General features: G+C 39.8%; 1 protein-coding gene across 4 annotated transcripts in view; it reads right to left on the minus strand.

The window, feature by feature from the left end:
* The window catches only part of SLC35F4 (solute carrier family 35 member F4), a 152263-nt gene that overhangs the window by 35762 nt on the left and 90271 nt on the right, over positions 1 to 26230 (minus strand). Inside the window, exon 1 of one of the 4 annotated variants that reach the window (XM_072115759.1) lies at positions 16871 to 17192. The exons of 2 other annotated variants lie outside the window; for them this stretch is intronic. In XM_072115759.1, the coding sequence (XP_071971860.1) occupies positions 16871 to 16946 (76 nt within the window). In that variant the 5' untranslated portion in view covers positions 16947 to 17192. Of the gene's footprint in view, positions 1 to 16870; positions 17193 to 26230 lie in introns of those variants that run through there. One more of the 4 variants, XM_072115761.1, reaches the window with a different exon arrangement.

Genomic DNA, 26230 nt, shown 5'->3' on the forward strand with positions numbered 1-26230 from the left:
GGTAGAGTTATTGGTCTTCTTAGTCTTGGCGGAATATTAGGTTGAAATCCAGATGCTATCTGTATCAAAGACCACTGTATTGTCCACACTTCAAGATGTTTCAGAAGAATCCATTGGTGGAGAGCATGACGATAGAAAAAAATTACAGCAGATACCAGTTCAGTGGCTCTTCACAGTCTTCTTTCTTCAAATATTATATAATGATGGGATATGTTTCATGTACAGGCGGTCCCCTACTTAAGGACACCGGACTTAAAGACAACCCATAGTTATAGACGGACCCCTCTGCCCACTGTGACCTCTGATGAAGCTATCTGGATGCTTTACTATAGTCCCAGACTGCATTGATCAGATGTAATGTGTCTGTATGAAGCTTTATTGATAATTAGTGGTTCAATTACAACAAAAATTTTGAAACTCCAATTTGTCTAGAACTTCAATTATAAAATATACAGTTCCGACTTACATACAAATTCAACTTAAGAACAAACCTCCGGACCCTATCTTGTATGTAACCCGGGGACTGCCTGTATATCCTCTGACTGCACTAGAGCCTGAGTGGCTTGAGGTTATATGTTGGGAACTATGGTGTATACATTTCAAAGTTTTCTTTAATATATCTTTTATATGCCTTCTGATTTACAAACTGGTGGACCCATGGTTGTTTTGATTTGTGACAAAGCACATTACAGGCGGTCCCCTACTTAAGAATACCCGACTTAAAGATGACCCCTAGTTACAAACGGACCTCTGGATTTTGGTAATTTACTGTACTTTAGCCCTAGGCTACAATAAACAGCTGTAACAGATATTAAAGGTGTTTCCAATTAAGCTTTATGTTAATCCTGGTTCTTATGACAAGCCAACATTTTTACAATCCAGTTGTCACGAAGACCAAAAAAAATTTGCCTGTGGTTACAATTATAAAATATACAGTTCCGACTTGCATAGAAATTTAACTTAAGAACAAAGAACCTATCCTGTACAAAACTGTGCTTGTAATCATTATTAACTACTAATTACTAACCCCTTAACGCTGAGGCTCTTTTCCGTTTTTGCATTTCCATTTTTCACTCCCCACCTTCAAAACTTTATTATTTTTCTGTGTAAAGAGCTGTATGAGGGATTGTTTTCTCTGTAACAAATTGCACTTCAATGAATGCAATGAAAAATGGTGAAAAAAATGCATTTGCACCATTTTCTTGTGGGCTTGGTTTTTACGCCTTTCACTGTGCGCCACAAATGACATGTCTACTTTATTCTTTGGGTCGGTACAATCACGGGGATACCACATTTGTATAGGTTTTATAATGTTTTCATACATTTACAAAAATTAAAACCTCCTGTACAAAAAAAAATCTTTATTTTGCCATCTTCTGGAGCTAATAACTTTTCCCTATTTTGATGTATGGAGCTGTGGGTGGTGTAATTTTTCGCAACTTTTGATGATGTCATCAATGCTACCATTTTAAGGACTGTATGGCCTTTTGCTAACTTTTTACAGAATTTTTTTTTATTTTTCAAAATGGCAAAAAAGTGCCACTTTGGAATTTGGGCGCTATTTTCTGTCACTGGGTTAAACGCCAGGAATTTTTAAATACTAGACATTTTGGGACGTGGTGATACCTAACATGTTTATGATTTTTACTGTTCTAGGGAAAGGGGGAGATTAGAATTTTCATCATTTTTTAATACTTTCTAAAAAATTTTTTACTATTTTTCAGAACCCCTAGGGTACTTTAACCCTATGTTGTCTGATTGATCCTACCATAGAGTGCCATACTACAGTATGGCAGTATATGGGGATTTTCCTCCTCATTCATTACAATGTACAAATCGCACATTGTAATGAATGGGTTAAAACCAGACAGCCTCGGGTCTTCAAAAATGCATAGATAACGGATCCCTGTCTAAACGGAACATGGCAAGCTCACAGGAGGCTGCGATCGAATCCAAGCTGGCGGTGCCAACGCGCCGACAGAAATTAAAATGCCTCTGGCAGCTGTGCAAGGTTAAGCAACACCGACCTTGTCTGGAAGGCTCAGCCCATGAGCCTTTCTCATACACCTGCAGCCGACATGTGACGTAATAGTACGTCACATGTCTGTAAGGGGTTAAACATGATACATCATGTTAATTTGATCAAGAGAAATTTGACTGCTATATGGGGCCAAGGAGGAACTTGGATCCTTACCAACTGAAATGAAATACACATGACCAATATGTTGTGTTTTGCTTTCCTCTATATTACATGCTACAGTATCTCACAAAACTGACTATACCTCCCATGTTTTTAGAAGTATTTTATCATATCTTTTCATAACAACACTAAACACAGGCACTTTTATACAATTATACAAACATTGTATAACAACACACAGCCATTACAGTCTAAACCATTGGTAACAAAATTGAATACATCCTAAGCCTAAATTCGCACTGCCTTTCCTTCCCTACGTTCCTTCCACCGGTTAAAAAAGTGAAGAATGGAGGTTTAAAGGAGGTTGAATGTATTAGTTCAAAATCCCATTGACATCAATGTAAATTTTATGTCATTCTTTATGGTCAGTTGGTATGGATCCGTTATCCATGGGTTTTTTTCCAAATGGAAGAAAAGTACTGTAGCCTCCATCATTTTTTCTGTCCAAAAATTCATAGATAATGGATCCCTGCCTAAACGGAACACAACGGATGACATAAAATTTATATTTATGTCAATGGGATTTTTAAGCGATACGTTAAAACTCTGTTAGCTCTTCATTAAACCTTTATTCCTTACTTTTTCAATGGAGGGAAGAAGCATCAGTGTGAAATGTGCGTTAAAATGACCAAACAGTGCCCAAATTATCTATACTTTGGATGCCCACAAGAATTTTCCAGAACTGCCTTAACTCTCTTGGGCATAGAGGTCACTACAGTTTGCCACAATAGAGTTTAAAAAAAATACCCTCATATGAGCGATCTAATGACTGTTAACAATAATATGGACAATACAGAGATCTATTGTGCCTACAACCTTGTCAAATGAGGATCCAGTCTAGACAAAAGAATGTCTTATCATGGTAGATAAGAATTTTTAAGGAGAGGGAAATAAGATGGAAGTCTCTGACTCAAGATGTTGTGTTTCTTGGAAAGGTTGAATGATTATAAATAATTGTTTTTTAAAAAGGTAATTAAATCCAACATTTTTACAATGTATACATTTCACATACCAACCCCCACTCCTTAACCCACACCTTGTCTACTGGGATTCTCTTACTTTCTGTTGAATCCGTATTATGTTTTTATGATACTATTACCAGTATTTTATTTTTCAATTTAAAAAAAAATTATTACAGTTAAATCATATTTTCAGCCCAGCAGCTAAAAGATATATTTTTCTGATCAATCCTTGTCCTAGGTGTCTATGTTTCACTTTACAAATTAATCTGTGTTTTCAACCAGAGGACGTAACCTTCCATTATTTCTCTGCGAGTCTCAGAATATAATGTATCCAATAAAGAAAGCGAACTTAATTGCGTGACATAAATTATGAAGGAATTCATAAAAACAATAAAAGCGATTAGGAAACAACAATATAGAATGATGAGTGAAGGAAGTGGAGTTATGCAATCAGTGTTTATGGCTTAAAATGAAATAACTTTATGTTTCGTCTCCTTCAGGGTTTTTTGCATAAAAATTAGATTTTATTGCTTTGTGGAATATCTTTGTTCATTAACTTGAGTGTATTAAAGCAGCAAAAGCATGAATGGTATCATGTAGTTTACAGTAAAGGTTAGGCACTGCGCCCCAAAAATTATATTATTTCTGCACTTTGCACATATCGATGACCTACCCTAAGAAGCCTCCTTTATAGTTTGATGACATCTCCCGCAAAATGTAAAACATATTAAGGAATAGTTTATCTAAATATTACAAAACCTAAGCATTCTTGTGTCTGTAGTTAACCTGCTTTAGTTTTATACCCTATTCTTAAAGTTGAAGTTGTGGACACAGGAAACAAACCAATGTAAAGATATGAATAATTATGGTCAAGGTCAAATTGTGTTGACTAGAAGACAAGATCAAGTCTTCAAAGGACTTTTCAGGTCTTCCAGGTATACAGAGGTTAGTACCTAGAATGCTCCAAGGGAGGAAAACTTCTATCCCTGTTTTCCTGTTTTAGCTCAAGATACAGGGGGGTATTTTTATTGGCTCTGAACGCATTTTTTTGGTGCTACGCGATGTATTATAATACCAACAAAAATCAAATCTACCAACTTCTAAACCTCTTCAAGAATGGGGAGTGTCATTTCTAACGCTCATTTTTTTCTGCTTATGGTGTTCCAAATACTATAAGGCCATGCGTCAAAATATATAACCACAGTGCATCACCCAGGGGCATAACTACATTGGTAGCAGCCATAGCAGCTGCTATGAGGCCTGTAGTGTCAGGGGGCCCCATCATCCGACTTGACTCACTAAAGACTGTAGGCTGTGTACCATTATATACATGTTATGCACATTGTACAGAATAATATGTATACAGTATAAAACATATATGGTGTATCTGTGATGTGTATGCTGTGTATGCTGTGTATGATGTGAATGCTGAATTGTATGTGTATATGGTATATGTTGTGTATGTATCTATATATGCTGTATGTTTGTATATGGCACATTATGTGTCTGTATATGCTCTATATATGTGTGCACATGAGTGCATTAATTGTAACACACATGTACTTTTTTTAAGTGGGAAAGGGAGCTCCATTCAGAATTCTGCTATTGGGCCCTGCATCTCCACCCAAAATAATAAATGCCTCCAACGGTGTCTAGTCCAAACATTGTCTTATAATGTGCCCATGTCTTGTTAAGAATCAGAATCCATAAATATAATAATGGAATCAATAGAAAGTGGATGTAATATATGCCCTTGTCTAGGTGTAGACTCCACCAGTGAATGAGTACCTAGCAGCTCTATAACAACCCTGGGTCATCCCTTGTCCACTACCTGGTTATTCAGGACTGGACCCTGAGCACCTACATACTAAATAAGCGATGCTCTGGGGAAGCAAAAATGGGGATTAAGAGAACAGCGGAAATGTGGAAATGATTTTCTTTCAGCTGGGATGGAGCATAACTAACAGCGGGAATTATTTGCCAGAAGCAGAAAGCAAATATATTTCAAAGCTTTATATTCCACTTGGCCCTTTGTAGTGAAATAGGTAGAACTAAACACAAACACCTACTCCCCCTTGGGACGACTGACTAATACGGTTAGTCACTCTCTCTGGCAAACCGGGCGGCTGAGCCGTCTCCAAACGTTTAATATATTCTTTTGTTACCGAGACCTAACAGAGAAGTGATGGAGTTATTCACACATTATCGTGCAACATGTCACCTTGTGGAAGAGAGGTTACATCTAGTCACACAATACAAGGTACAGAAAGAAGCAACAGGATAAAGTGTTGGTAAATTACAGCTCTGAAGTCCACAGAATTATAAATGCAGCACATGGTTAGAGGACAGTGCGTAATAAGACTGGCAGAGCAATATGCATCCTTTGACAACAAAAAAAGCACACAGAAATGTGTGAGCTGCTACGAAATTTGGCACACACCCATATCTCAGGCAGATAAATAAAGCATTGGTTTTATTAGATACTGGATCTTGCCACAGGAGGGCATGATGGCGCTTTCCCTACTGGTCTTTAAAAGGCTCTCAGAGGCTACTTTTGGGTAGTATACCTGTTAGTGAGAGATTATTGACTCATCACAATGCTAAACCAGTTCCCTACACTGTACTGAAGAGATGCAACCAGGTAGAACTAGTGTGGTCTACAGTTGGGAGTCTGTTACTACTGGAATAGATATAATGGTTTGGCTCAGTCCTACATCATGTTATTAGGCTTCTTGAAAGTCCTGCTTGGTGCTAATGGGGGCTTCCTTAAAAGGTAGCAAAAAAGGCATGGTTTTCCTTGTCCCATCCTGGATAATGTATTTTCTTATTTCTCAGACACACTCACAGACTTTTTTCGTAACTTGAAGACTTTGAGATCTTTGGAAAGGGAATTTGGAAAGGCGTTTAAATGAATTCCGTGTCATCTAGGTGATTTGAACCTTAGGTGTTTGGAGGTAAAGGGAGCAGGACCCACATTTGCCGCATACAACAGACTGTGGGTACATAAAGGGGAAGATAATCAATTGTATGCACGTAAGACACACATACAATTGAAAACAAGAGTGGCACAGGCAAAGATAAGTCTGTGCCCTCAGCCTGCATACACTTTGTGATGTCATTAGACAGTGCGACCTCAACCTCATACAGTGTGTGAGGGCTGAGTACATCTGTCAGAGCTTCTGCATGGGAAGGCATAGGAGCACGGACACAACTGGATAATTAGTGGGGGAGGCTGCTGGACATTTTATTAAAGATGGGACTGCTGCTAGACATTGAATTATTAAAGGGAAGCTGCTGTTGGACATTTTATTAATGAGGGGAGGCTGCTGATGGACATTTTATCAATGAAGGGCTACTGGTGGAAATGTTATTAATAAGTGGAGGTTGCTGCTGGACATTTATTAATAAGGGGAGGCTGCTGCCGAATATTGTATTAATAACGGGAGGCTTCTGCTGTACATTATACTAATAAGCAGAGGCTGCTGCTGGAAATGTATTAATAAGGTCAATAAGCCCAAGTTTAGGTACATGGCTACCCAACCCAAAGTTTGCATAAGGGCCCACTGGAATCTTATTGCACCACGGCTTCCATGGCCTGCATGGTCACAAGATTTGTTAACATTTTTGGGAGTTGTTGACACACCAACTACAGTTATGGCTGCCTGCAAATTTGTGCACAAGATACCACACAAAACTGTATGTTTAATGTCCTGTAGTCGATCCATTAGCATCTGGATGTTTTGGGCCTCAATAGCACTCAGGATCACTTTAATAGCATAGTTACACATCCCGGTTAAGCTGAGTAATACCCCAGTACCATCAGGTAGAAGGGAATACGGCATGACAGTGCATGTTTGACTTTATGTTTATATGTCTGTATTCTGAACGGGTTAATGTTTCATTACATTATGTTAACACGTCACTGTACCTTTCCTGAGGTTTCTCAGGCTGGCAACCCATGGTGTTTAGACAGACCAAACCTATAACTACTCCTAGCCCCCGCATAATGTCAGCCCCAGTGGCTAGAGGCCACCTGACAGGGCACCAGGGCCCCTTTGTTATTGTGTTACTGGTTTTCTGGTTTCCAGAGTTTTTATGTTTAATATTGCAAACACTGACATAATCCTTTCATTCACATATCTAAAGTTTTATTGGATTCCAACAACACATTCTAGGTGCATTTGTTTTCACTGCAATGAGAGTTCTTACAAAGTTATTCAACCTTTACTGTAGATTCATTGAATATGTAACTGAAATATGTATCCATGGACACTCTAGTTTTTGCATGTAGTTTGCTCCCAGCGAAACAACTTATGTATTTGGCTTTTTATGACACCTTTCTCCATGGGAAGATATTTGAGGATTCCTGTCTAGATTTACCCTGGTGTCAAAACATTAAATTAAATTACATTGTAGAAATTACTATACAGCCACAAAGTAAGTGTGCCAGAAGCAGGGAGCTAACCACAAACATTATTCTGGGTACACTGTTAGGATAAGGGTGGTGCCATCTCGTGTTTGGGTACTAAGCACATCGTTGTAATCACTACAGCGGGATGAGATTGTGCTGATCTTGCAGGAAGCAGTGACCTCTCCACTTGTAGGCTTATGTTGGTGAGCACAGAGTTGCTTATGAGAAGGATGGTTTATTGTTGTAAAATGAAGAATGTGTGATGTCACAAACTAACACTAGGAGAAGAGGAACAGAGAAGTGTTAAAATCTCATTCAACACATGGACAAAAGATGTGAATGTCCAAACTGTTTTGATCTGCAATGTCTGAATCAAGTAATATTTTTATGTATTATGCTTGTTTAATACCTTCAGTTATATTCTCATCAAATCTAATATAACGGGTTCACTCAGCCATCACTGTGATCAAACAGATAAATGAATTTATTTTCCCTTGTCAGCAAGATTGACCTTGAAGTCGCATGTTTAACCTTGAGACTAAGCGGACTATAAACGCTGTCAAATTTCAGTCATTTGTGTTCTAACAGAGTTTGGAAAATCACACAAAACGTGTGACAGTTGCTAAGTACGGGACGCATTTCGGCTTATGAAAAATGCATGATACCAGGCTTTATCATTTTACATGCAGCATTGCAAATTGTCACTTTTTTTTACGTGCCTTGCATCAGCAGTGATGCTTAATCACTCAATTGCATTGAACGTCTTCCTTAATTCAATATGAGTTACTATCCAATTTTATCCGCTTTACCAGCTACATAATGCGCAATTCTCCAGAGCTCGTCTGAAGTCCCCCATGGCACCAAAAAAAATTGAAGGGTCTGGAGGATGCATACGGTGCAGTAATCCATCTACGTACTTTGATACTCAGGAAGCTTGAAAGCCTTCGGGAATGTTATTCGCAGATCTTGAAACAGTAAATCTGAAGTCTGCATCTTGACGGGAAGGAGAATCGGATGTGTACTGTCTAATCTTTGAATACCAAATGCAGCTTGCGTAGACTTCGCATTGGCAAGTTGGGCAACAGTACTTTCTTGAGATAAGCTTTAAGATGCAATTTTCACATAATTAAACAACATCATATGAGTATGTCCATACAAAATGTGTAGCAAAAGAAGACGGCACTCACCGATTCCAAGACATGGAAAGTGTCCTTTATTGGTGGGGAGGCCATGCCCCCCGATTTCCGTCGCGCGCATGCCGGCGCCGATGCGCCACAATCCGATCGCGTGCGCCAAAATCCTGGGGCAATTCAGGTACAATCGGCGCAAATCGGAAATATTCGGGTAACACGTCGGGAAAACGCGAATCGGGCCTTTAGTAAATGACCCCCATTTTCTTTGATTAGACATGTTTAGGCCATCCTCTTAGAAGGCCATTTAATCATTTTCTATCAATTGTAGGTGGTAGGAATATGTTCACACAGGACATATACGCCTTTGGCTTTTCAGCACCATTTTAGGGTGGAAAACCCACAGTATTTAAAGGGCATCTACCACCAGGATGAAGGAGTGTATGCAGGTGAGCTTGATGGGCTCCAGGCTCCATCTATGTTAATGGAGCCTGGAGCCTCTGAGGCTCATTTGCATACAGTCCTTTATCCTGGTGGGAGATGTCCTTTAATTATTTTCACAAATATGTTCTACACGCAGGGAAAAAAATATTGCGGAAATTGAAATTGGATCTTTTTTACTATGAATAGAAGATGGTACATATAGCTATTGTAATCAGGCGTTATCTCATTCCAAATGTTTTATATAGTAACTGGTATTGCTATGAATCAATACACTCATTTATACATATCAACAGCCATTATATGCATGACTAGCTTATGAAATAACTTATGCAAATGATATTATTACAAAAATATACATTTTTGCCATGAAGATTATAAAAAAATCATACCCAGCCTTCAAAGCAGCAGAGCTGAGCATTAATTACACATGACACACATCAGGATAACATTGGGCATGTTCATAGCAGGACAGAGAGAGTTCTAAGGTTTCATTAGTTAATACTCATACAGCAAATCTACAATATCCCAGCATGTGTGGAACAAGAATTTTCCACAGTACAGAATTATAGTAAGTGATATCATATAGCTAAGATATGCTATCAGTAACTGATCAGTGGGGGTCCCAACGGAGGGGTTTCTATAAATCTTTACAATGAAGCTGCGGCAACCATAGTTAGACTGTGCCGCTTCTTTTTAATGTACAGGAGATAAAAGTCAGCAAAAAAGGAACATTTTTATTTTTTTTCCAAATGATGGTTCTTGCCTAACCTAAAGATCTGCCTTTGTTTAATGAAAAATACTAGTTTATTTCATGATCGGGCTAATCATTACAAATTAAAGGACATCTATAACCAGAGTACTGGTGGTAAAGTGTCCTAAATAGACGGCTAGTTCTGTTTAAGGGATGGGGCAACAGTGTATTACAAGTTTTGTGGCTTCTTTATTGCCGAAATGCTAACTTTGTAAAGGTGCCAGAGGTGCTCAGGCTGACGGCGCCCGAGTGCCACTCTGCTTCCACAGACTTTAATTTATACACGCCCCCTCTGCAAGCCTACTCCTGCTGCCGGTCGTGGAACTAGGAGAGAGCACACGCCCCGGCCTTCGTGGAAGTCGAGAGGCACTTGGGCACCGTCAGCCTGAGCACCTCTGGCACCTTTACAAAGTTATTATTTCAGCAATAAAGAAGCCACAAAACGTGTAATAGATGGTCTACCCATCCCCTAACTAGCAGTCTATTTAGGACACTCTACCACCAGTACTCTGGTTATAGATGTCCTTTAATTTGTCAGCCTGAGCGCCTCCAGCACTTATTTGTGGGGGACCCCTGAGAATAAAGCTAATGCTCCAGTCAATTCTATGGGATGGATGGAGACAGTTTAAATGCTGAAGCAAAAAATCATCTGTGTATTTGTTGGATTAAATTTACTTCTTCATTGGAACTCTATTGAGTCATTCTTAAGATCAACACAAATTTAAGATTCTCACATTGATTTCTAAGTATTTTATATCTAGTTGTAATTCAACCGTCGCCTTCGGCATTCAGTGACCTCTACTCTGTTCTACTTTGAAAGTTGCTGTTGGGCACCATCAGGGTCATAGTAAGTCTGGTAATACCACCTGCTGGTCATCATGTATACGGCTTACAGGCAAGATAATGCATTCATGTTCAGGAGATAACCTTCCCTGTCTACTGGAGGTAGGAATCAAAATGCTCTAAATACATTAAAAACAAGATTGCCTCGAGATACCTTATTTTGGCTGATGAGAAAGAGGACATATTTGTATTCTACAATGGGGTATCCTAAGGTAATGTGTAGACCACTAGAACAAGGATAATTGGACAGTTAATGGGAATTTCACAGTGAAAAAACAGCAGAAAGTGTTAAAGGGGTGGGTCACTGTACCTCATGTTTTTTGTAATGTGTGTAAGTGTGGGGTTGGGCAGGATATTAGGTAATTTACCAATATACATCTATTAATAGTTCTGCTCTGATTTCTTGATATGTAAAGCGAAGCCTCCTGTCTTTTACCTCATCAGCCAGACATTCCTGACCGTAAAATGGCTGCAGATGGAGGGTCATGTGATCTCTATCTGTCCATGTACAATCGTCCTGCCAGGACCATATGATAGTATTAATTAATAGAAGATTGAGGTCCTGGCAGGGTGATTGCTCATAGATAGATAAGATCACATGACCCTCCATCTGCAGCCCTTTTATGGACAGGAATGTCTGGCTGATGAGGTAAAAGACAGGAGGCTTCACTTTACACATCAATAAAGCGGAGCAGAACTATTAATAGATGTATATTGTTAAATTACCTAATATCCTTCCCCCAAAACATAGACATACATTACAAAAACGTGAGGCAAGGTGGCCAACCCCTTTAAATATTGGTCCTGGAGACACCAGGAGGGGCGAGGACATCATACTAGCACTCATATGATAAATGTCCCCTTTCCAGTCCACATTTTACAACTTATTTTATTTCATATATTTAAATGTGGCCAATATATCAAGTTATTTTAAGAATCTGGTCATATTTTTATTAAAGTAAGGCTTTGAAATTGAAATGAGCCAGTCACCGCTGTTAGTGGCACAGCAAGCCATGAACGTTACTCATGACATCCCGGAGGCAGGAGTGGGCTGTGGACTCCTGCAATTACAGAAATCTAATGGTTTTTACACCTTTCTTCAAAAACACCTGAAAACAGCATAATATTAACATTTGGCACTGTGCTTATTGTGATGCACACTGATGATTGGTTTCAATGAATATTATTATTATTATTATTATTATTACTGCAAAATGCAATCCTAGAAGGTAGCAAATCCCATCCTGGAAAATCTATTTGCATATTTTCCAGAATCCCCTAGTGGAGCATCATTGGCTATAAATCTCCACATGCCTGCAAGGTAGCCTTAATTGGTAAAGTCTCCGTAGTGAGAACTCTTTCTCCCTGACCTGTCCATACCTACGCTATTAAAATCAAAGGGGTTTTTCATTAAACATATTTGATCACGGAAGCGCCAACTGCTAAGATCCTCCCGCAGAAAAGGGATACCACAAGTCCCTCTTAGTTGCCCTGTGATGTTGTCTTTGTCCTGAAAAAAACATATCCTGTGCTTTATTGACTTAGTTAGGAGGTGATGCCAGCAGTAACGGGAACTTGTGCTCCTCAAGATAAGATATTTTTCCTCTTTCTTGAAAATAGGGGATTAAAGGGAACCTGTCACCACATTTGCAAATATACAGCCAGTGACAGGTTCCTACAGAATCCTATTCACTTACTATCACCCTTCTTTGAGCTAAAAATTGTTTTGCTTAAATCCACATAAATCACCTTTTATCTTATTTCACCTGGCATCAAAGAGGACGTGTCCTGCTCATCCGGACCCTCCCATCTAATACTACTCATACCTTATGCCTTCTTGCTGGTCACAGTTTGTCATGTGACCAGAGTGACATCATCTCATGTCCTTTATGCTCTTAATAATAGCAAACTGTACCCCATGCATGTATCTGACCACATGAAGTCACAGCAGCCTCCATGGACTTCTACTCCTCCTCATTGTTCATGGACATGCACGCGACGCAAATCGGGGGGGGGTGTGGCCGAACAAAAACCGGCGGATTCGGAAAAACCACCGCATTTTAAAAAAAAAAGTGTCGCGGAGCTTGCACTTACCTTCACTAGGAATAGGCCAGTGAACTTGAGTGCATTCAGGGGAACTTCAGCGCAGCAGCACCACCTGGTGGACGTCGGAGTAACTGCCTTAATGAATCCCGGCCGGACCCGAATCCACCGCAGAGAATGCGTCGCTGGATCGCGAATGGGCCGGGTAAGTAAATCTGCCCCAATATTTCCCATCTGTACAAAGAGCTGTAGTTGAATATTAGCAGACGGTCCCTAAGTACAGGGAGGGAGAGCAGTGATTTTAAGAGACATAGAGCTGTCACAATAATGGGTTGTGGCTCACTGCCAACCTGAGAGAGAGAAGAGTCACAGACACCAGAGATGTGTCTCAAAAGCTAATTTGCATATCAGAAAAACGTCTTTAATTAAGGTATAGTGCCCCACTGGCACCTAATTTTAGGTGATTTGGGATGGATATGTAACCCTTTTTTCAGCAGGAATTGCTATTCAGGGTGGTCAAAATCTGGTGACAGGTCCTCTTTAAGGTAATTTATGTGAATATCCCTTTTATATTCCCAATTGTATATTACTTTCCGACCATAGAGATTAAGCACCTTATAAAAATATCCTTCCAGGTAAAATATTCCCCCATTGTGTCCTTATATGGAAAGTCTCTATTCTAATAACATAATGACATGCTTGTTGTGAGCGTTAGCGTAGGATAATTCATGCTTCATAGTTCATCCACAATACGTCTGGACGTCCACCAACTTGTGCGGGATTTGCAATGCTTATTTTTAGCTGTATTGAATCTTTAGTTATGTTTTGTTTTGTGCTATGTTGTTATTCTCTTTATTTTTCTTTATTATTTTCTCTTATAGATAAGAAAAAAAGTAAAGTATAAAATCAATTAAATAAATATTTACAGATGCTATTGCCTATAATCATAAACGTCCTTGAGTCGTCCTTGAAAGAATTTTAAAGGTACATTGATTGAGATTGATCCTATATTACAGCTTTTTGGTTATATTTTTTCTGTAAAAGTTCTATGAACATTAACAGGTTCTTTATTACAACTCTATAGAAATAAGGGTTGAATTTACATAATGTTTTTATGTCTGGGACAACAGTTCTTTTTAAGGTGGCTTAAACGAATTGCGAAATTGAAATTCAACATTTTGTTCCAAAATTGTGGCAGAATAAATAGAACAATCAATAGTGGCTGAATTTATATCATATAGTCTATATATATACAACCTGAGCCATGTTATAGAGCATTTTCAGTCTGCCTAAATTTATTCTAAATACTGTATAAATTCTGACCCCCTCCTATTGGATACTCATGGAAGACCCCTGAGTTTAAATTGTGATGCCTGGGTGTGGCTTTAATATTATATAAGGGCAGCACAGTGGCTCAGTGGTTATCATTATAGCTTTGCAGCGCTGGGGACCTGGGCTCAAGTCCCAGGGTCAACATCTGCAAAGAGATTGTATGTTCTCTCCGTGTTTGTGTGGGTATACTCCGGGTCCTTCAGTTTCCTCCCACACTCCAAGACATACTGGTAGGTTAATTAGATTGTGAGCCCCATTGGGGACAGGGACTGATTTGGCAAGCTCTGTGCAGCGCTGCGTAATCTGTGTGCACATTATAAATAAAGGAATTATTATTATTATATATCATGACATGTTTCAGTACAAGGTGTCATTCAGTATATTCACTCTTTTACTTCTCAGCGACAAAAAACATGACTTGCCAGTATAGTGTGCCGCATTCACAATCATATTTCCTAGAGATACAGGTAGTCTTCTGAAGAACATATGACTTACAGATGACTCCTAGTTACATACGGACCTCTCTGCCCACTGTGACCTCTGGGGGGATCTCTCTGGATGCTGGTAATTTACTGAACTTTAGTCCCCGGCTGCAATGATCAGCTGTAATGGGTCTGCAATGAAGTTTTATTGCTAATCCTTGTTCCCATGAAGACCCAAAATTTTGAAAATCCAAATGTCAAATGGAAAAAAAAGGTCCCTTACAAGTATCCGACTCACCTTCAAATTCAACTTTAAAACAAACCTACAGACACTATCTTGTTTGTAACCAGGGACTACCTGTATACATTGGGGGTCAATTATCATTATTTCTATTCCTGTTTTTTGTCTTTTTTAATTTTTTTTTGGCGCATTGCAATTTTTGCGCCTTTTTGGGAACATTTGCTTTTCGTCAGTGAGACATATTTATCTTCTATTCCCGATGTGCTAAATGTCGCAAGTGACATTTATCATTTCAAATTGTCGCAAATTTGCAACATTATTTTGGCGCAAAAAAACTCCAGATGAAACCTTATTTAAGGAAAACTGGAAAGAAATGACTTGAGACATTTGGGCGACATTTGTAACAAATGTATCAAAAAGAGATCTGAAAAAAAACATTTAACACAAGGAAAAAGTGAGATTGGTAATTTATCAAAGTAGCAGACGGACAAGACCCAACAAACAGAGATAAGATAATGACCCCCAGAGCTTTTACACTATATCCAGACACATGTGCCATTCATGACGCTAGGATCCAGGCACAGATTACAGTTTTTAAAGAAGAGGACAACTCAAGGACTTACATTTACAAGTGAAATAGGGGATATTCTCCTTAAATAGAACTCAAAGGAATGTACAATTACAGATAGATTCATCTGTGCTAAATATACCAGCGCAAGCCACTTCTACCAATCCATAAATAACCGATGCCTAGTACACCGTGCCCTAAACTCCCATCTTAACCCCTTCTCCTCTGCTCTCCAATCCTATAGAACTCCATGATAAAAATAAACCAGTCTTAATGTAAAGTATTTGGCAGCACAGAAAATACCATGCGACAGATAGACTGAATTCCGCCTGCACATCCTTTCAGGCATGGCCAAGGTTATCTGGACAGCCATGGATTATCATTGCTACAGTTTAGCAGTCGCTTTCCCCCCCTCACTCTCGCTCTCTCTCTTTTGAGCATTAGAGCTGACGTCAGGTTGTTGTCACCACAGACAAGACTTGAATATTGTGAGAGTGGAGACTGCAGCAGGATAGCGCATCACAGAGCACATAGCGCAGACCCACCAAGGATCCAACTCTGCGCTACGGGCAGGAAGAGGTTAAAAGGACACTCTTATTAGGACTCCTCAATATGAGGATTTTACGCACTGGATAGTACGCAGAGGGAAAAGTGGGCATCAACATACCAAAAAAAACCCTATAAGAGACAACTCCAGGTCCCCTCCAGGTAATGGATCTACTGGTCATCATTGTGATTCCTGTAAACTCTTACTAGTTACTTGTGTTTTGTCTCCAGTCTCAAGGTGAAGAGGAGACTGCAGTATTGTAAGGATTAATAAAATACCTGCAATCTATTGTCTCCGGATGACATAGCGGTGACATAGTTTGTTCCCTTTTTTTTTGGTGTAACATTGTTGAAATATTATGTTTATTATATAAAATAACATGTTATAATATTACAAATGACAAACTCAACCCAACAAATTCCACCACTTTCACACCAGAACTTCTAAGCATAACCTCAGAGTTATTTCTACACAGCATCCAAAAATTTACAGAATAAAACAGCCTCAGTGACAATTCAACAAAGTCGGCTTTACATATCAAGTAGCAGTCTATTTCCATCCCATTATACAGAGTCAGGCAGAGTGTTTGTCAAGTTTGTCAATGTAGCAGAGCAGAGTTTGTCAAATGCACAACTCCTGCTGTGTCTCCATTAGGAGTAAAAACTACTGAGCTATATAACCTAACTTAGTATAGAATTATAAAGCATTGACAAAATCCAGATCCACAACTCTACAGCTCCATCTATGCAAATCTTTACACTATAGCTCCATCTCAATCTCTAGCAATAGACACTTTGTCTCCCAATCTAATAATAACATATAAAACATATATCAGCAACAAAATGTCATTCCAAGCATCAGACATGCAAGTGATCCACAAGCATCTCCTTCCAGCACTGAGGAGGATCTAGTGCAATGAACTTGAGGAGCAGAGAAGTTCCCTATGAGAGATGCCATGGAGTAAGGAGATCATTACCGTCTATGATAGCTGCATGTAGTTCTGAGACACTGAAGGATGACACAGGGGCCACCTTAGCTGAGTGCTTCTTCATGGTGGAGCTGGGGTGAAGTTTACAGGCAGCTGCTGGTCCCTGGTCCCTGCAGTCCAGACATTGCTCTCTGTCCTTGCAGTCATACACTGGCTGCTGTGGCTGCTGCCTCTGATGCTGATACCTGGCTGTCGTTTTGGAGATGCAGCTCTGAGCCTGGAGAACCTGATTTGCTGTTACCCAGGGAAACCATTTGCAACATTTCAAACAATTCTTGACCTATGCCAGCACTTAGCAGCCTTCAATTGTTAGGCTCAGCAGTTAATGTGCAACCCCACCTTCTGCAATCATAGGAGGCGGCCAGAGCTCGACCACTCAGCTTGTGCTTTCTTTTCTTTGCTCTTTTATACTTCTTCTTTTTTTTTTGCATTGATATGACATCTATTTACAAGCCTGAGATGCTAATGTTACATTAAAAAAACGATTTATTTATACATACGGTTGCTCAAGCATTATGGACTTTCTAAAAACTTCAATTTTTTAAAGTGGACCTGTCACAAAATTCAGGGGGGCATTTACTGTGTGTCGTACATGTCTTGTCTGACACCGGAATCCTCTCTTGTTCTTTCTATATCACATGCGCCAGATTTATTATGTGTCGGCAGCACAAATAACTATGAGCTAATCAAAAAAATCCAGGCACCTCAATTCCCCCTAATGTGGTCATTGGGGGCATTTACTATGTGTCGTACATGTCTTTTCATCCTTTATTCTTCTTTCTACATAACATGCACCAGATTTATTATGAGTCTGCACCAAAATTCTTCATTTTTCCAACACTCACTGCGTTTTTTTTTTTTGTTGTCGCTCAATTTGGGCGCAACTTTTGAATCCAGACACTTTTCCTGCGCTTCTAGTTTCCTGACACTTTTTTTGGCACATAATGAGACCAACAAAAACCAAGTCTATCAACTTCCAAACCCCTTAATGAATGTGGTTTGTCATTCCTGACACTCATTCGTTCTTCTTGTGCCAAATACATTAAAGGGGTCTTCTCGTCTGGGCAGTCACATTCAGTTTCATTAATCTGCCATATGTACACATTTCTTCAATTGGATGTTATTAAAAAAATATGTTCCTGTGTGAAGATAATTTCTCATAAATGTAGTCATTTTGTCCCTTAGAAACGAGATGGCTTCCTCGGATACGGCCACCTCTGCTGGAGGGATTGCACAAAGAAAGAAAAGGTTTTTGTATATGAAATGTCCGGGATTTACTACATGACCCACAGCCATCCTGTGGCAATGATTGCTGAATCCAGGAGGTCAGACAGGACTCAATAGCTCATGCCTGGCCCCCGCTGCCAGAGTGTGACGTGGTCGTAACCGAGGAAGCTATCTGGTTTCTAAGGGACAGAATGACTACATTTATGGGAAATTATCTTCACACAGCAACATTTTTTTTAATAACATCCAATTGAAGAAATGTTTATAAATGGAAGATTAGTGAAACTGAATGTGAACGCCCAGGCGAGAATACCCCTTTAAGGCTGTGTGTCACAATATAAAATCCCAGTACATAACACTGCTAAAATTGGGTGCCAAAAATCAGCACCTACCTCCAAAATGAATAATGTCCCCCATTGTGCACCCACCATACAGTTCTATTGAAACAGAAATACTGCATACTGCATCTCCCTCAAGAGAGGTTTACATAAAAGTGAAGGGACCCTTTACCAAATATGAAGATGGAAACCCCTTTTACTGTTTATGAAATAAAGTAAAGTAAACCTTTTAATCTATTTTTTATATTTATTTCAGAAATGAACAGAGCAGGTGATAACAGTAAACATTTCAATATATTTAATGAGGTGAGTTGATTCTGCTCTTGACCAGTTGATTGGAAAGACTTCTGAGGTCTATCCATGTCAGACAGATAAGGAGGCTACTGATTAACTCATTCTATACCTAGGGATAATATTTCATGTGATGATTCAGCTCTCTGATAAGATTAGAGTCTAATCTGAGTCTAATATGTTTAGAGTAAAAGTGGATGTCTTCTGCTCATTTTCACAAAACTGTGGTGAGATTTCACATAAAAGAGGGGATTCGAGAAAGGACGTTTCATACCCTACCTAAGGGGGCTAGCAGTTTAGTGAGGTAAAATCTGGTAACTAGTTTCCTTTAAGTCATTACACACTTTATCAGCTATCTCTCAGCAACAGATTTCTTTGGTAAAGTATATTACAAATGTAACTATTAGCATTTGCACTATTGAATTATACATTGTTGAGTTTATGCACACTTTAATTATCATATCCCTAATGACCTTGGACACAACCTTGATGATTGCTTGCTGCAAGCAAACTGACTTTTCATTACTTTAAGTACCACTACTTTAAGTACCACAGTTATGTTTTTTCCTATTAGGGTATTTTGGACATATTGAGGCTCATTTACTAAGGGTCCGAATCGCGCATTTTCATCGGGTTTCCCAAATATTTCCGATTTGCGGCGAATTCCCCCTGGGATTTTGGCACACGCGATCGGATTCGTAAAAAACAGCGGAATTTAAAAGAAAAATTGTGTCGCAAGAATAGCACTCACATACACCGGGACGAAGAAGGTGAACTCCGGCGGACTTCAGCGCAGCAGCGACACCTAGTCGATATCGGGCGCACAACTTTAGTGAATCCCAGCAGAACCCGAATCCACGTTGGACAACGCACCGCAGGATCGCGAATGGACCGGGTAAGTAAATGAGCCCCAATGCCTCTAGTTAATTATTTTGTAAATGTCTTTAACTTTTTGGCATCTCCTTCCCTTACTATGCACTACTACTACTACTACTATGCTGTAGGACTAGTGACAAGGATCAGAGGTTTCGTGGATTCTGGGTACTACACCAGGGGTTAAGCTGTTCCCAGGCTGTACATGACCACTAGCCAGGGGTAAGTCTATAAATAAGCACTTTTAAACTCTTTCTGGAGATGTTTAGTTGATTATTGGCTAAATAGCTCTAAATAATCTGCTGTGGCACAAAAACATTTTTTGTATTGCTTTGTTTAACTAGTTTTTCTGTATGGCAGATAGAGCTATTTACATTTTAAGAGGTTTTTTACCAGTTTTATTTGAAATAAATTTGGACAAAATTGGAAGGTCAAATTTTTGCTCTCTCTCCGGTGTCGTCTTTTCTAGGGATCTTCTGGCATCCAGGCCGTGTGGGCAGAGAAACAAGAAGTCCAGCAATGGCCAAGTCCATATAAGACATGCCTCTGCCTGCACCACCAGGAGCAAAAAACGTTGTTCAGATCACCCAATCCAGAAGCCTATGATGGCCTTGTGCACGAACAAGCTGTGTCAGAGTCAGGGATTCACAACAGAAAAGGAGAAGAAGTTCAGCAATGGCCAAGTCCATATAACTGAAAAAAGTTAAAAACACACTTTAATGAAAAAAGGTTAAAAATATAATCATGGTGCCATGATTATATGTTTAACCTTTTTTCATTAAAGTGTGTTTTTAACTTTTTTCAATTATATGGACTTGGCCATTGCTGGCCATAGGCTTCTGGATTGGGTGATCTGAACAACGTTTTTTGCTCCTGGCGGTGCAGGCAGAGGCATGTCTATGCTCTATGCACACACCTACACTGTGATGTGGCGTGAAGTCACAAGGTGGCAACACGCCGCGCCATGGTGTGTGTTCGTGTGGGCAAAGAGCATAGACCTGCCTCTGCCCGCTCTGCCTGGACACCAGAAGATGTGGGGAGAAGACAAGCCACGGGGAGAAGAGGACGCAGAAAAAAAAACCCTGGTTTATACTAGAGCATATACAGTAAGTTGAATTTGTATGCAAGTCGAAATAGGTATATTTTATAATTGTATCTTCAGACAAATATTTTGTTTTGCCCAGTGACAATTGGATTTTCTAAATTTTGTGCTGTAATGGAAACAAGAACTATCAATAAAGCTTCATTGCAGACACCTCACAGCTGATCATTGCAAATCAGCTGATTTGGTCACGTACATGTGGAGGTAACCTTAGACTAGATACAATGACTAATAATAATAATAATCTTTATTTATATAGCGCTATCATATTCTATGCAAATGATAGGGAACGTATACAAATACAATACTAGGTTACAGAGTACAAACAGTCATATGGAACAATAGGAGTGAGGGCCCTGCTCCCTAAAGCTTACAGACTATGAGGACCAATGCTGAATTATAAAATTTGATGCTTCTTTAGATTGTCTACACCAAACTTGATGCCAGGCAAATGATGATAAGTTCGGGTTATACCACCGATGGATTGCTTTTAGAAAGAATTGTAGCATAGTTATGTCAAACACTATTTCATCTTCTCCATCCCATTTTGGACAAGCCCCCCCTATTCTGCTACTAAGCCACTCCCCTTCTTAAATAAAACAAAGTTTCCCTATCAAAGCTATATAAACATGCATAACACCCAGTCCTTCCTAAAAAGGCTATTTTAGGTTTTTATGTTAACTATATTTATGAATCTTTGTAATGTTTTATGTATTAACCAAAATACAGAAATCTTGCAGTTTTCACACTGACTATTAAACCTATCATATCACCACAGGCAGGATCATTCCACTTACAATAGGTAATGAGGACAATTCAGCTTCTCCCTGTTAAGACTGGGAAGAAGTGTGAACTTAATTGCAATCTGAAGTACTCCACTCGATTTCAATGGGTGTTCCTCATTGTAGGGTACTTTTTGTACAGTGAAAGCTTATATTTGCAAACTATGTAAGTTCAATAAATAAACACAGAGAAAAAAACTCTTGGTGTGCGCCATATCTTTTGATTCCTGGTAAGAAGTGTGAGCCCTCAGCTTCTCACAACCTCTGTCCCTGCCTAATTGGCGGCTCTTTGTTAAATTGCAGATGACAACTGGGCATTGATCTCTACCATGAATAAGTGCACACTACAGAAAGACAAACAACAGACACAAGACAAACAACAAGGCAAAGTATAACAAATTGGGCAAAAACCAAGATACAAAATGATAAGGCAAAAGAGTAGTCAAGGTACAGCTAAAAAAGTCATAATCGCGGCAGTATCAAAAGAATTGCAGGTCAGGCGGTAAGAGCAAGTTAATAATAGGTACAAAATAGGTATAAAACTATCAGGTTTGTAAGGAGAGACTGTACACCTACCGAGGAAACAAATCGATTGGACATCTCTCACTCCAATTGGCACCTGAGACTTCCCCCAGCTCAGAAACCCAGCTGGCCTGACTTAAGCAGTCTCCCACAGAACATCACTCCTCTCTCTCTGTAGGTAATGACCTTAATACATGTCACAGAGCAACTCTACAACACTAATGTTTTCTATGTCCCTTCTGTAGAGAAAATCAATTTAAAATCCAGAAAATAAAACGATGTAAAAAAGTATATGCAACTTTATCACAAAGTATGCCAAAATATGAACTGAAACATTCATTTTAAAATGCAAAATAGCAATAAAAAAGATCTAAATATCCACCGTTCAACATTCTTTTCTATAATTCTGAAAATTTTCCACATTTCCATTCTGATAAATGCCTCACATCTCACACGTTTCATAACCTTGGGCCGTTTCCGTCTTCCTCCAGCATAGAACATATTAGTGCACAATACACTGCAGAACGTTCTGGTATTACCAGAGATACGTGGTGCGGCACTCTAAATAATAGAGTAAGCTCTATTGTCATGTCATATGCTCCAATATGCTAATGTCACAAATGTTGCTACCGAACAAATTAGAATTCAGCAGCTGCAAAATAACTCTATACACTCAGCGGTGTGTGAGATAGCGCCGGCTGTCTATTATTCCCCTTTACAGAACCAATTCATTTGTGCCATTCCCATCTAAGCCTAATGACTGATCAGTAAGCGCGAGCTTTATACGCAGCATTAGAGACTGACTCCAGAATCAGTTCCCAACCCCTACGCATGGATAAATTGTGCATCAAGGCAAAAACACAGGCGTTCTGTAAAACCAGCAGAGATTTTCCACTTTTACGTTTTTAATTTCACGTCTCCTAATTTGTTTGGCTACTGCAGTTATAGCAAATTGCTCTGCAATGAAAGGTGGGGGGGGGGGATTTCTATAGCCAGAGATTCAGATGGTACATCTGATCATATTGAATGTTCGGTCCCCCATGCAAACTCGGCCCCCTATATCCATGTACTATATATAATCTTTTTATTGCTAAGTGCGTCTTTAGGGCCCCTTTAGGCACTGGGGCCCAGGTGCAGCTGCCACCTCTGCATTCCCTATATCCAGTGCCTTTTACAGCCTTCACATATTAGTGTTGTAAATTTTTATCTTTACGAACACCGACTGAGAATGAGTTTGAGACTATATTGTGCATTGTTGTTCATCCATCTAGAAATGTTTTCATTTTCTTATTAAAATCCGGACTAGTTTATCATCACTTAAAAGATATGTGGGGGCCGCGCTCTGAAAATCAATCTTTAAACAGATATTAAACTAGGATTTTCTTGGGTAATATATTGCTATGAACACTGTGGCTTGCGGTTTTAATGGATATTTGTGGTTGGAAAGCGGAGAAATCTATTTCTTTCTGCTCACTCTCTTTTATAAGGAGCAAATCGATGTTATTGGAAAGATGTTTAATAAAAGACTTGTTTTAAAAGGAAGGTGGATGGAAAGTGTTGGGTTAATGATGTTAATGTAGAGGTCTGGTCCAAAACGAGACTTGAAAAGGAGTGATCTGGCACTTAACCACATCACCACATTTTTCACAAATCAGCTAGTGGCAGGTTCCTATAGAGCCCTAGTAACTGACGCCCTTCTTTTAGCCAAAATTTGCTTCCCTTATATTCCCATAAAATCAGTTATAAACTTGCCGGTATCTAGGGATCTATATAGTGAGTAGAGGGGTGTGGCCTAGTGTCATGTGACCAGAGTGACATCATCACAGGTCCTTTAGCCTCTTAATATTAGCAAACTGTACCCGATGCACATATCTTACCACATTAAAAAAATCACAGCATGCCTGCATGGACTTCTACTGCCTGCATGGATTTCATAAGATATATGCTTGGTGTACACAGTTTGATAGTGTTAGAAAGCTAAAGGACCTGCAATGATGTCACCATGGTCACATGACATTAATGTTGCATGTGGATGAGCTACTGGATTTAGCCTGAGGAGGCCACGCTCACCTCGACTCGCTTTAGACATCCTTGGTTACCAGGTAAAATTATAAAGTTCAATATATAGGAATCTGAGGGGAACCATTTTTAGCTAAAAGAAGGATGTTAGTTACTACGGCTCTATGGTAACCTGCCACTAGCTGTATTTGTGAAAAATGCGGTGACAGGTTCCCTTTAACAGATCTGGGGGAAAAGTGAACAGAACTAACAATGGAATGGATAAAGAAGAAATAAAGAAAATATCAGCTTGAAATAGTAGGAGACAAACAACTGGAAAATCAGTAGAAATACATAGGTGAGCTGTACAGGTAATCATCTGGTACACACTAAGTAACTATTCTAGTTAAAGGGGTTGTTCACTTTCAGCAAATTATTGATATGGTTTTTGTAAAGAAAAGTTACAATTTTCAAATACAATCAGTTCCTCACGATTTTCCAGATCTCTGCTTTCTGTCCTGCTATAGGAAGCTTCTATGTTTACTTCCAGTGGATAGAAATCTGTCCATGGTCATGTAATGTCACACAGGTGCACAAGCTGTTATATCACACAGCTCTGATCACTGTCTGTGATAAAACGAGCCGTGCACCTGTGTGAAACCACACGACCATGGACAGATTTCTATTCAAACATAGAAGCTTTCTATAAAATGACAGCAAGCAGAGATCTAAAAAACTGTGAGCAGTTGATACAGAAAGTATATTGGAGAATTGTGTAACTATTCCTTACACAATTCATATCAATTATTTGCTGAAAGTGGACAGCCACTTTAATGGAAAATACTTTCAATAACTAGTAACACAACCATTCAACTTACATTGTCTGTGGGTGTAGGTGTTTATCTACTTGTTGTATAGAGTTGTAGAATGTAGGAGGCCATTAATACATATAAGGATTGTCCCCTGCCCCAACCTAGGCCAGAGAGTTCAGGGTTCGTTCAGGAGAGAGCCACAGAACCTAAAAGGAGTTTTAACATTACAACCTTAACGGACCTTGTCAAATGATGTCACGGGGTCCTCTTGTGACCCTGTCCCACTGGAGCACGCCCGCAGCCTCCCTCACTCCAGCAGGGGTCCCTGTACTCCAGCATCCGCGCCCCGCCTCCTAGGGCGCTCACACCGGCTCTGTAAGATTTAAAGGGCCAGCACGCCAATGATTTGCCCTGGCAGGCCCTGATAATTTGCCAGACATTTTCTGTGTCCCCTGCCGGATCTTTGTGCCTCAGAGAAAGCTTCTCTGTGATTTTTCAGCGTTTTTGCGTTTTCCCATTGTGAACTTGATTCCTGTTCCTGACTACGATTCTCTACCGCCTGCCCTAACCTTTTGCCTTGTCCCTAACTCTTATCCTGTGCCACCTGTCCTGACCTCCTGCCTGACCACGACTCTGTCTCTGCCTTACGAGCGCCTGTGGAGCTAACTGGTGGTATCCCGCCGCAGCAAGTCCAATCCGCTTTGGCTCTGGCTTATCCGGCAGGCTCTGGCTTAAAACTGAATGCCACTTAGACTCAGCTCCCAGGTCTCGGCTTCATTGCTCGCGGTGGTTCAGTGGGTCCACTACCTCTGACCCTGACAGTAAGGCACAACTTGAGGGCAGGATTTTTAGCATAGGATCAATGTGAGCAAAAAGGAAGGCTTTGTGAGAATATTAAGGGCTACATCTCAGAGGGCAAAGGATGCATGGAGGTACTTTTTTGAGGTTAGCACAATTTGTTGAGGGCACTAAAGGTAAAGGTCAGGAGTGGCCAAGTAGCACTTCATGTGACTTAGGACTTTGTATTGTAAATTGTGTTCCTTCAATTGTGGAAGATTGTAAACGTAAAGCCTGATGCAAACTGACCATGACTGCCTGATTCCTGTTCAAATGTTATGCATGTATTCACCTTATCACTGTACCCTGGATTTCAGTCTTAGAGACTGACATTTAGACTACTAGCTACCATGACATGGACCAGCAGAAGACCAACCAACACCACTCAACATGCTGCAGACATTGCATTGCTAGTTGCATTTGGCCTGGATATCAAACATGCAGCTGGTTCACCACACGTGCACCTAATAAATGGGTCATAATCAGGGCCGTATTATAGGAAGGGCTCGGTGGTCATCCCCCACCACTTTTTTTGCAAGGGGGCCCCCATTGGTGGATTACAGTGT

Source organism: Engystomops pustulosus, chromosome 7 (genome assembly GCF_040894005.1).
Source record: "Engystomops pustulosus chromosome 7, aEngPut4.maternal, whole genome shotgun sequence".
NCBI classification, from domain to species: Eukaryota; Metazoa; Chordata; class Amphibia; order Anura; family Leptodactylidae; genus Engystomops; species Engystomops pustulosus.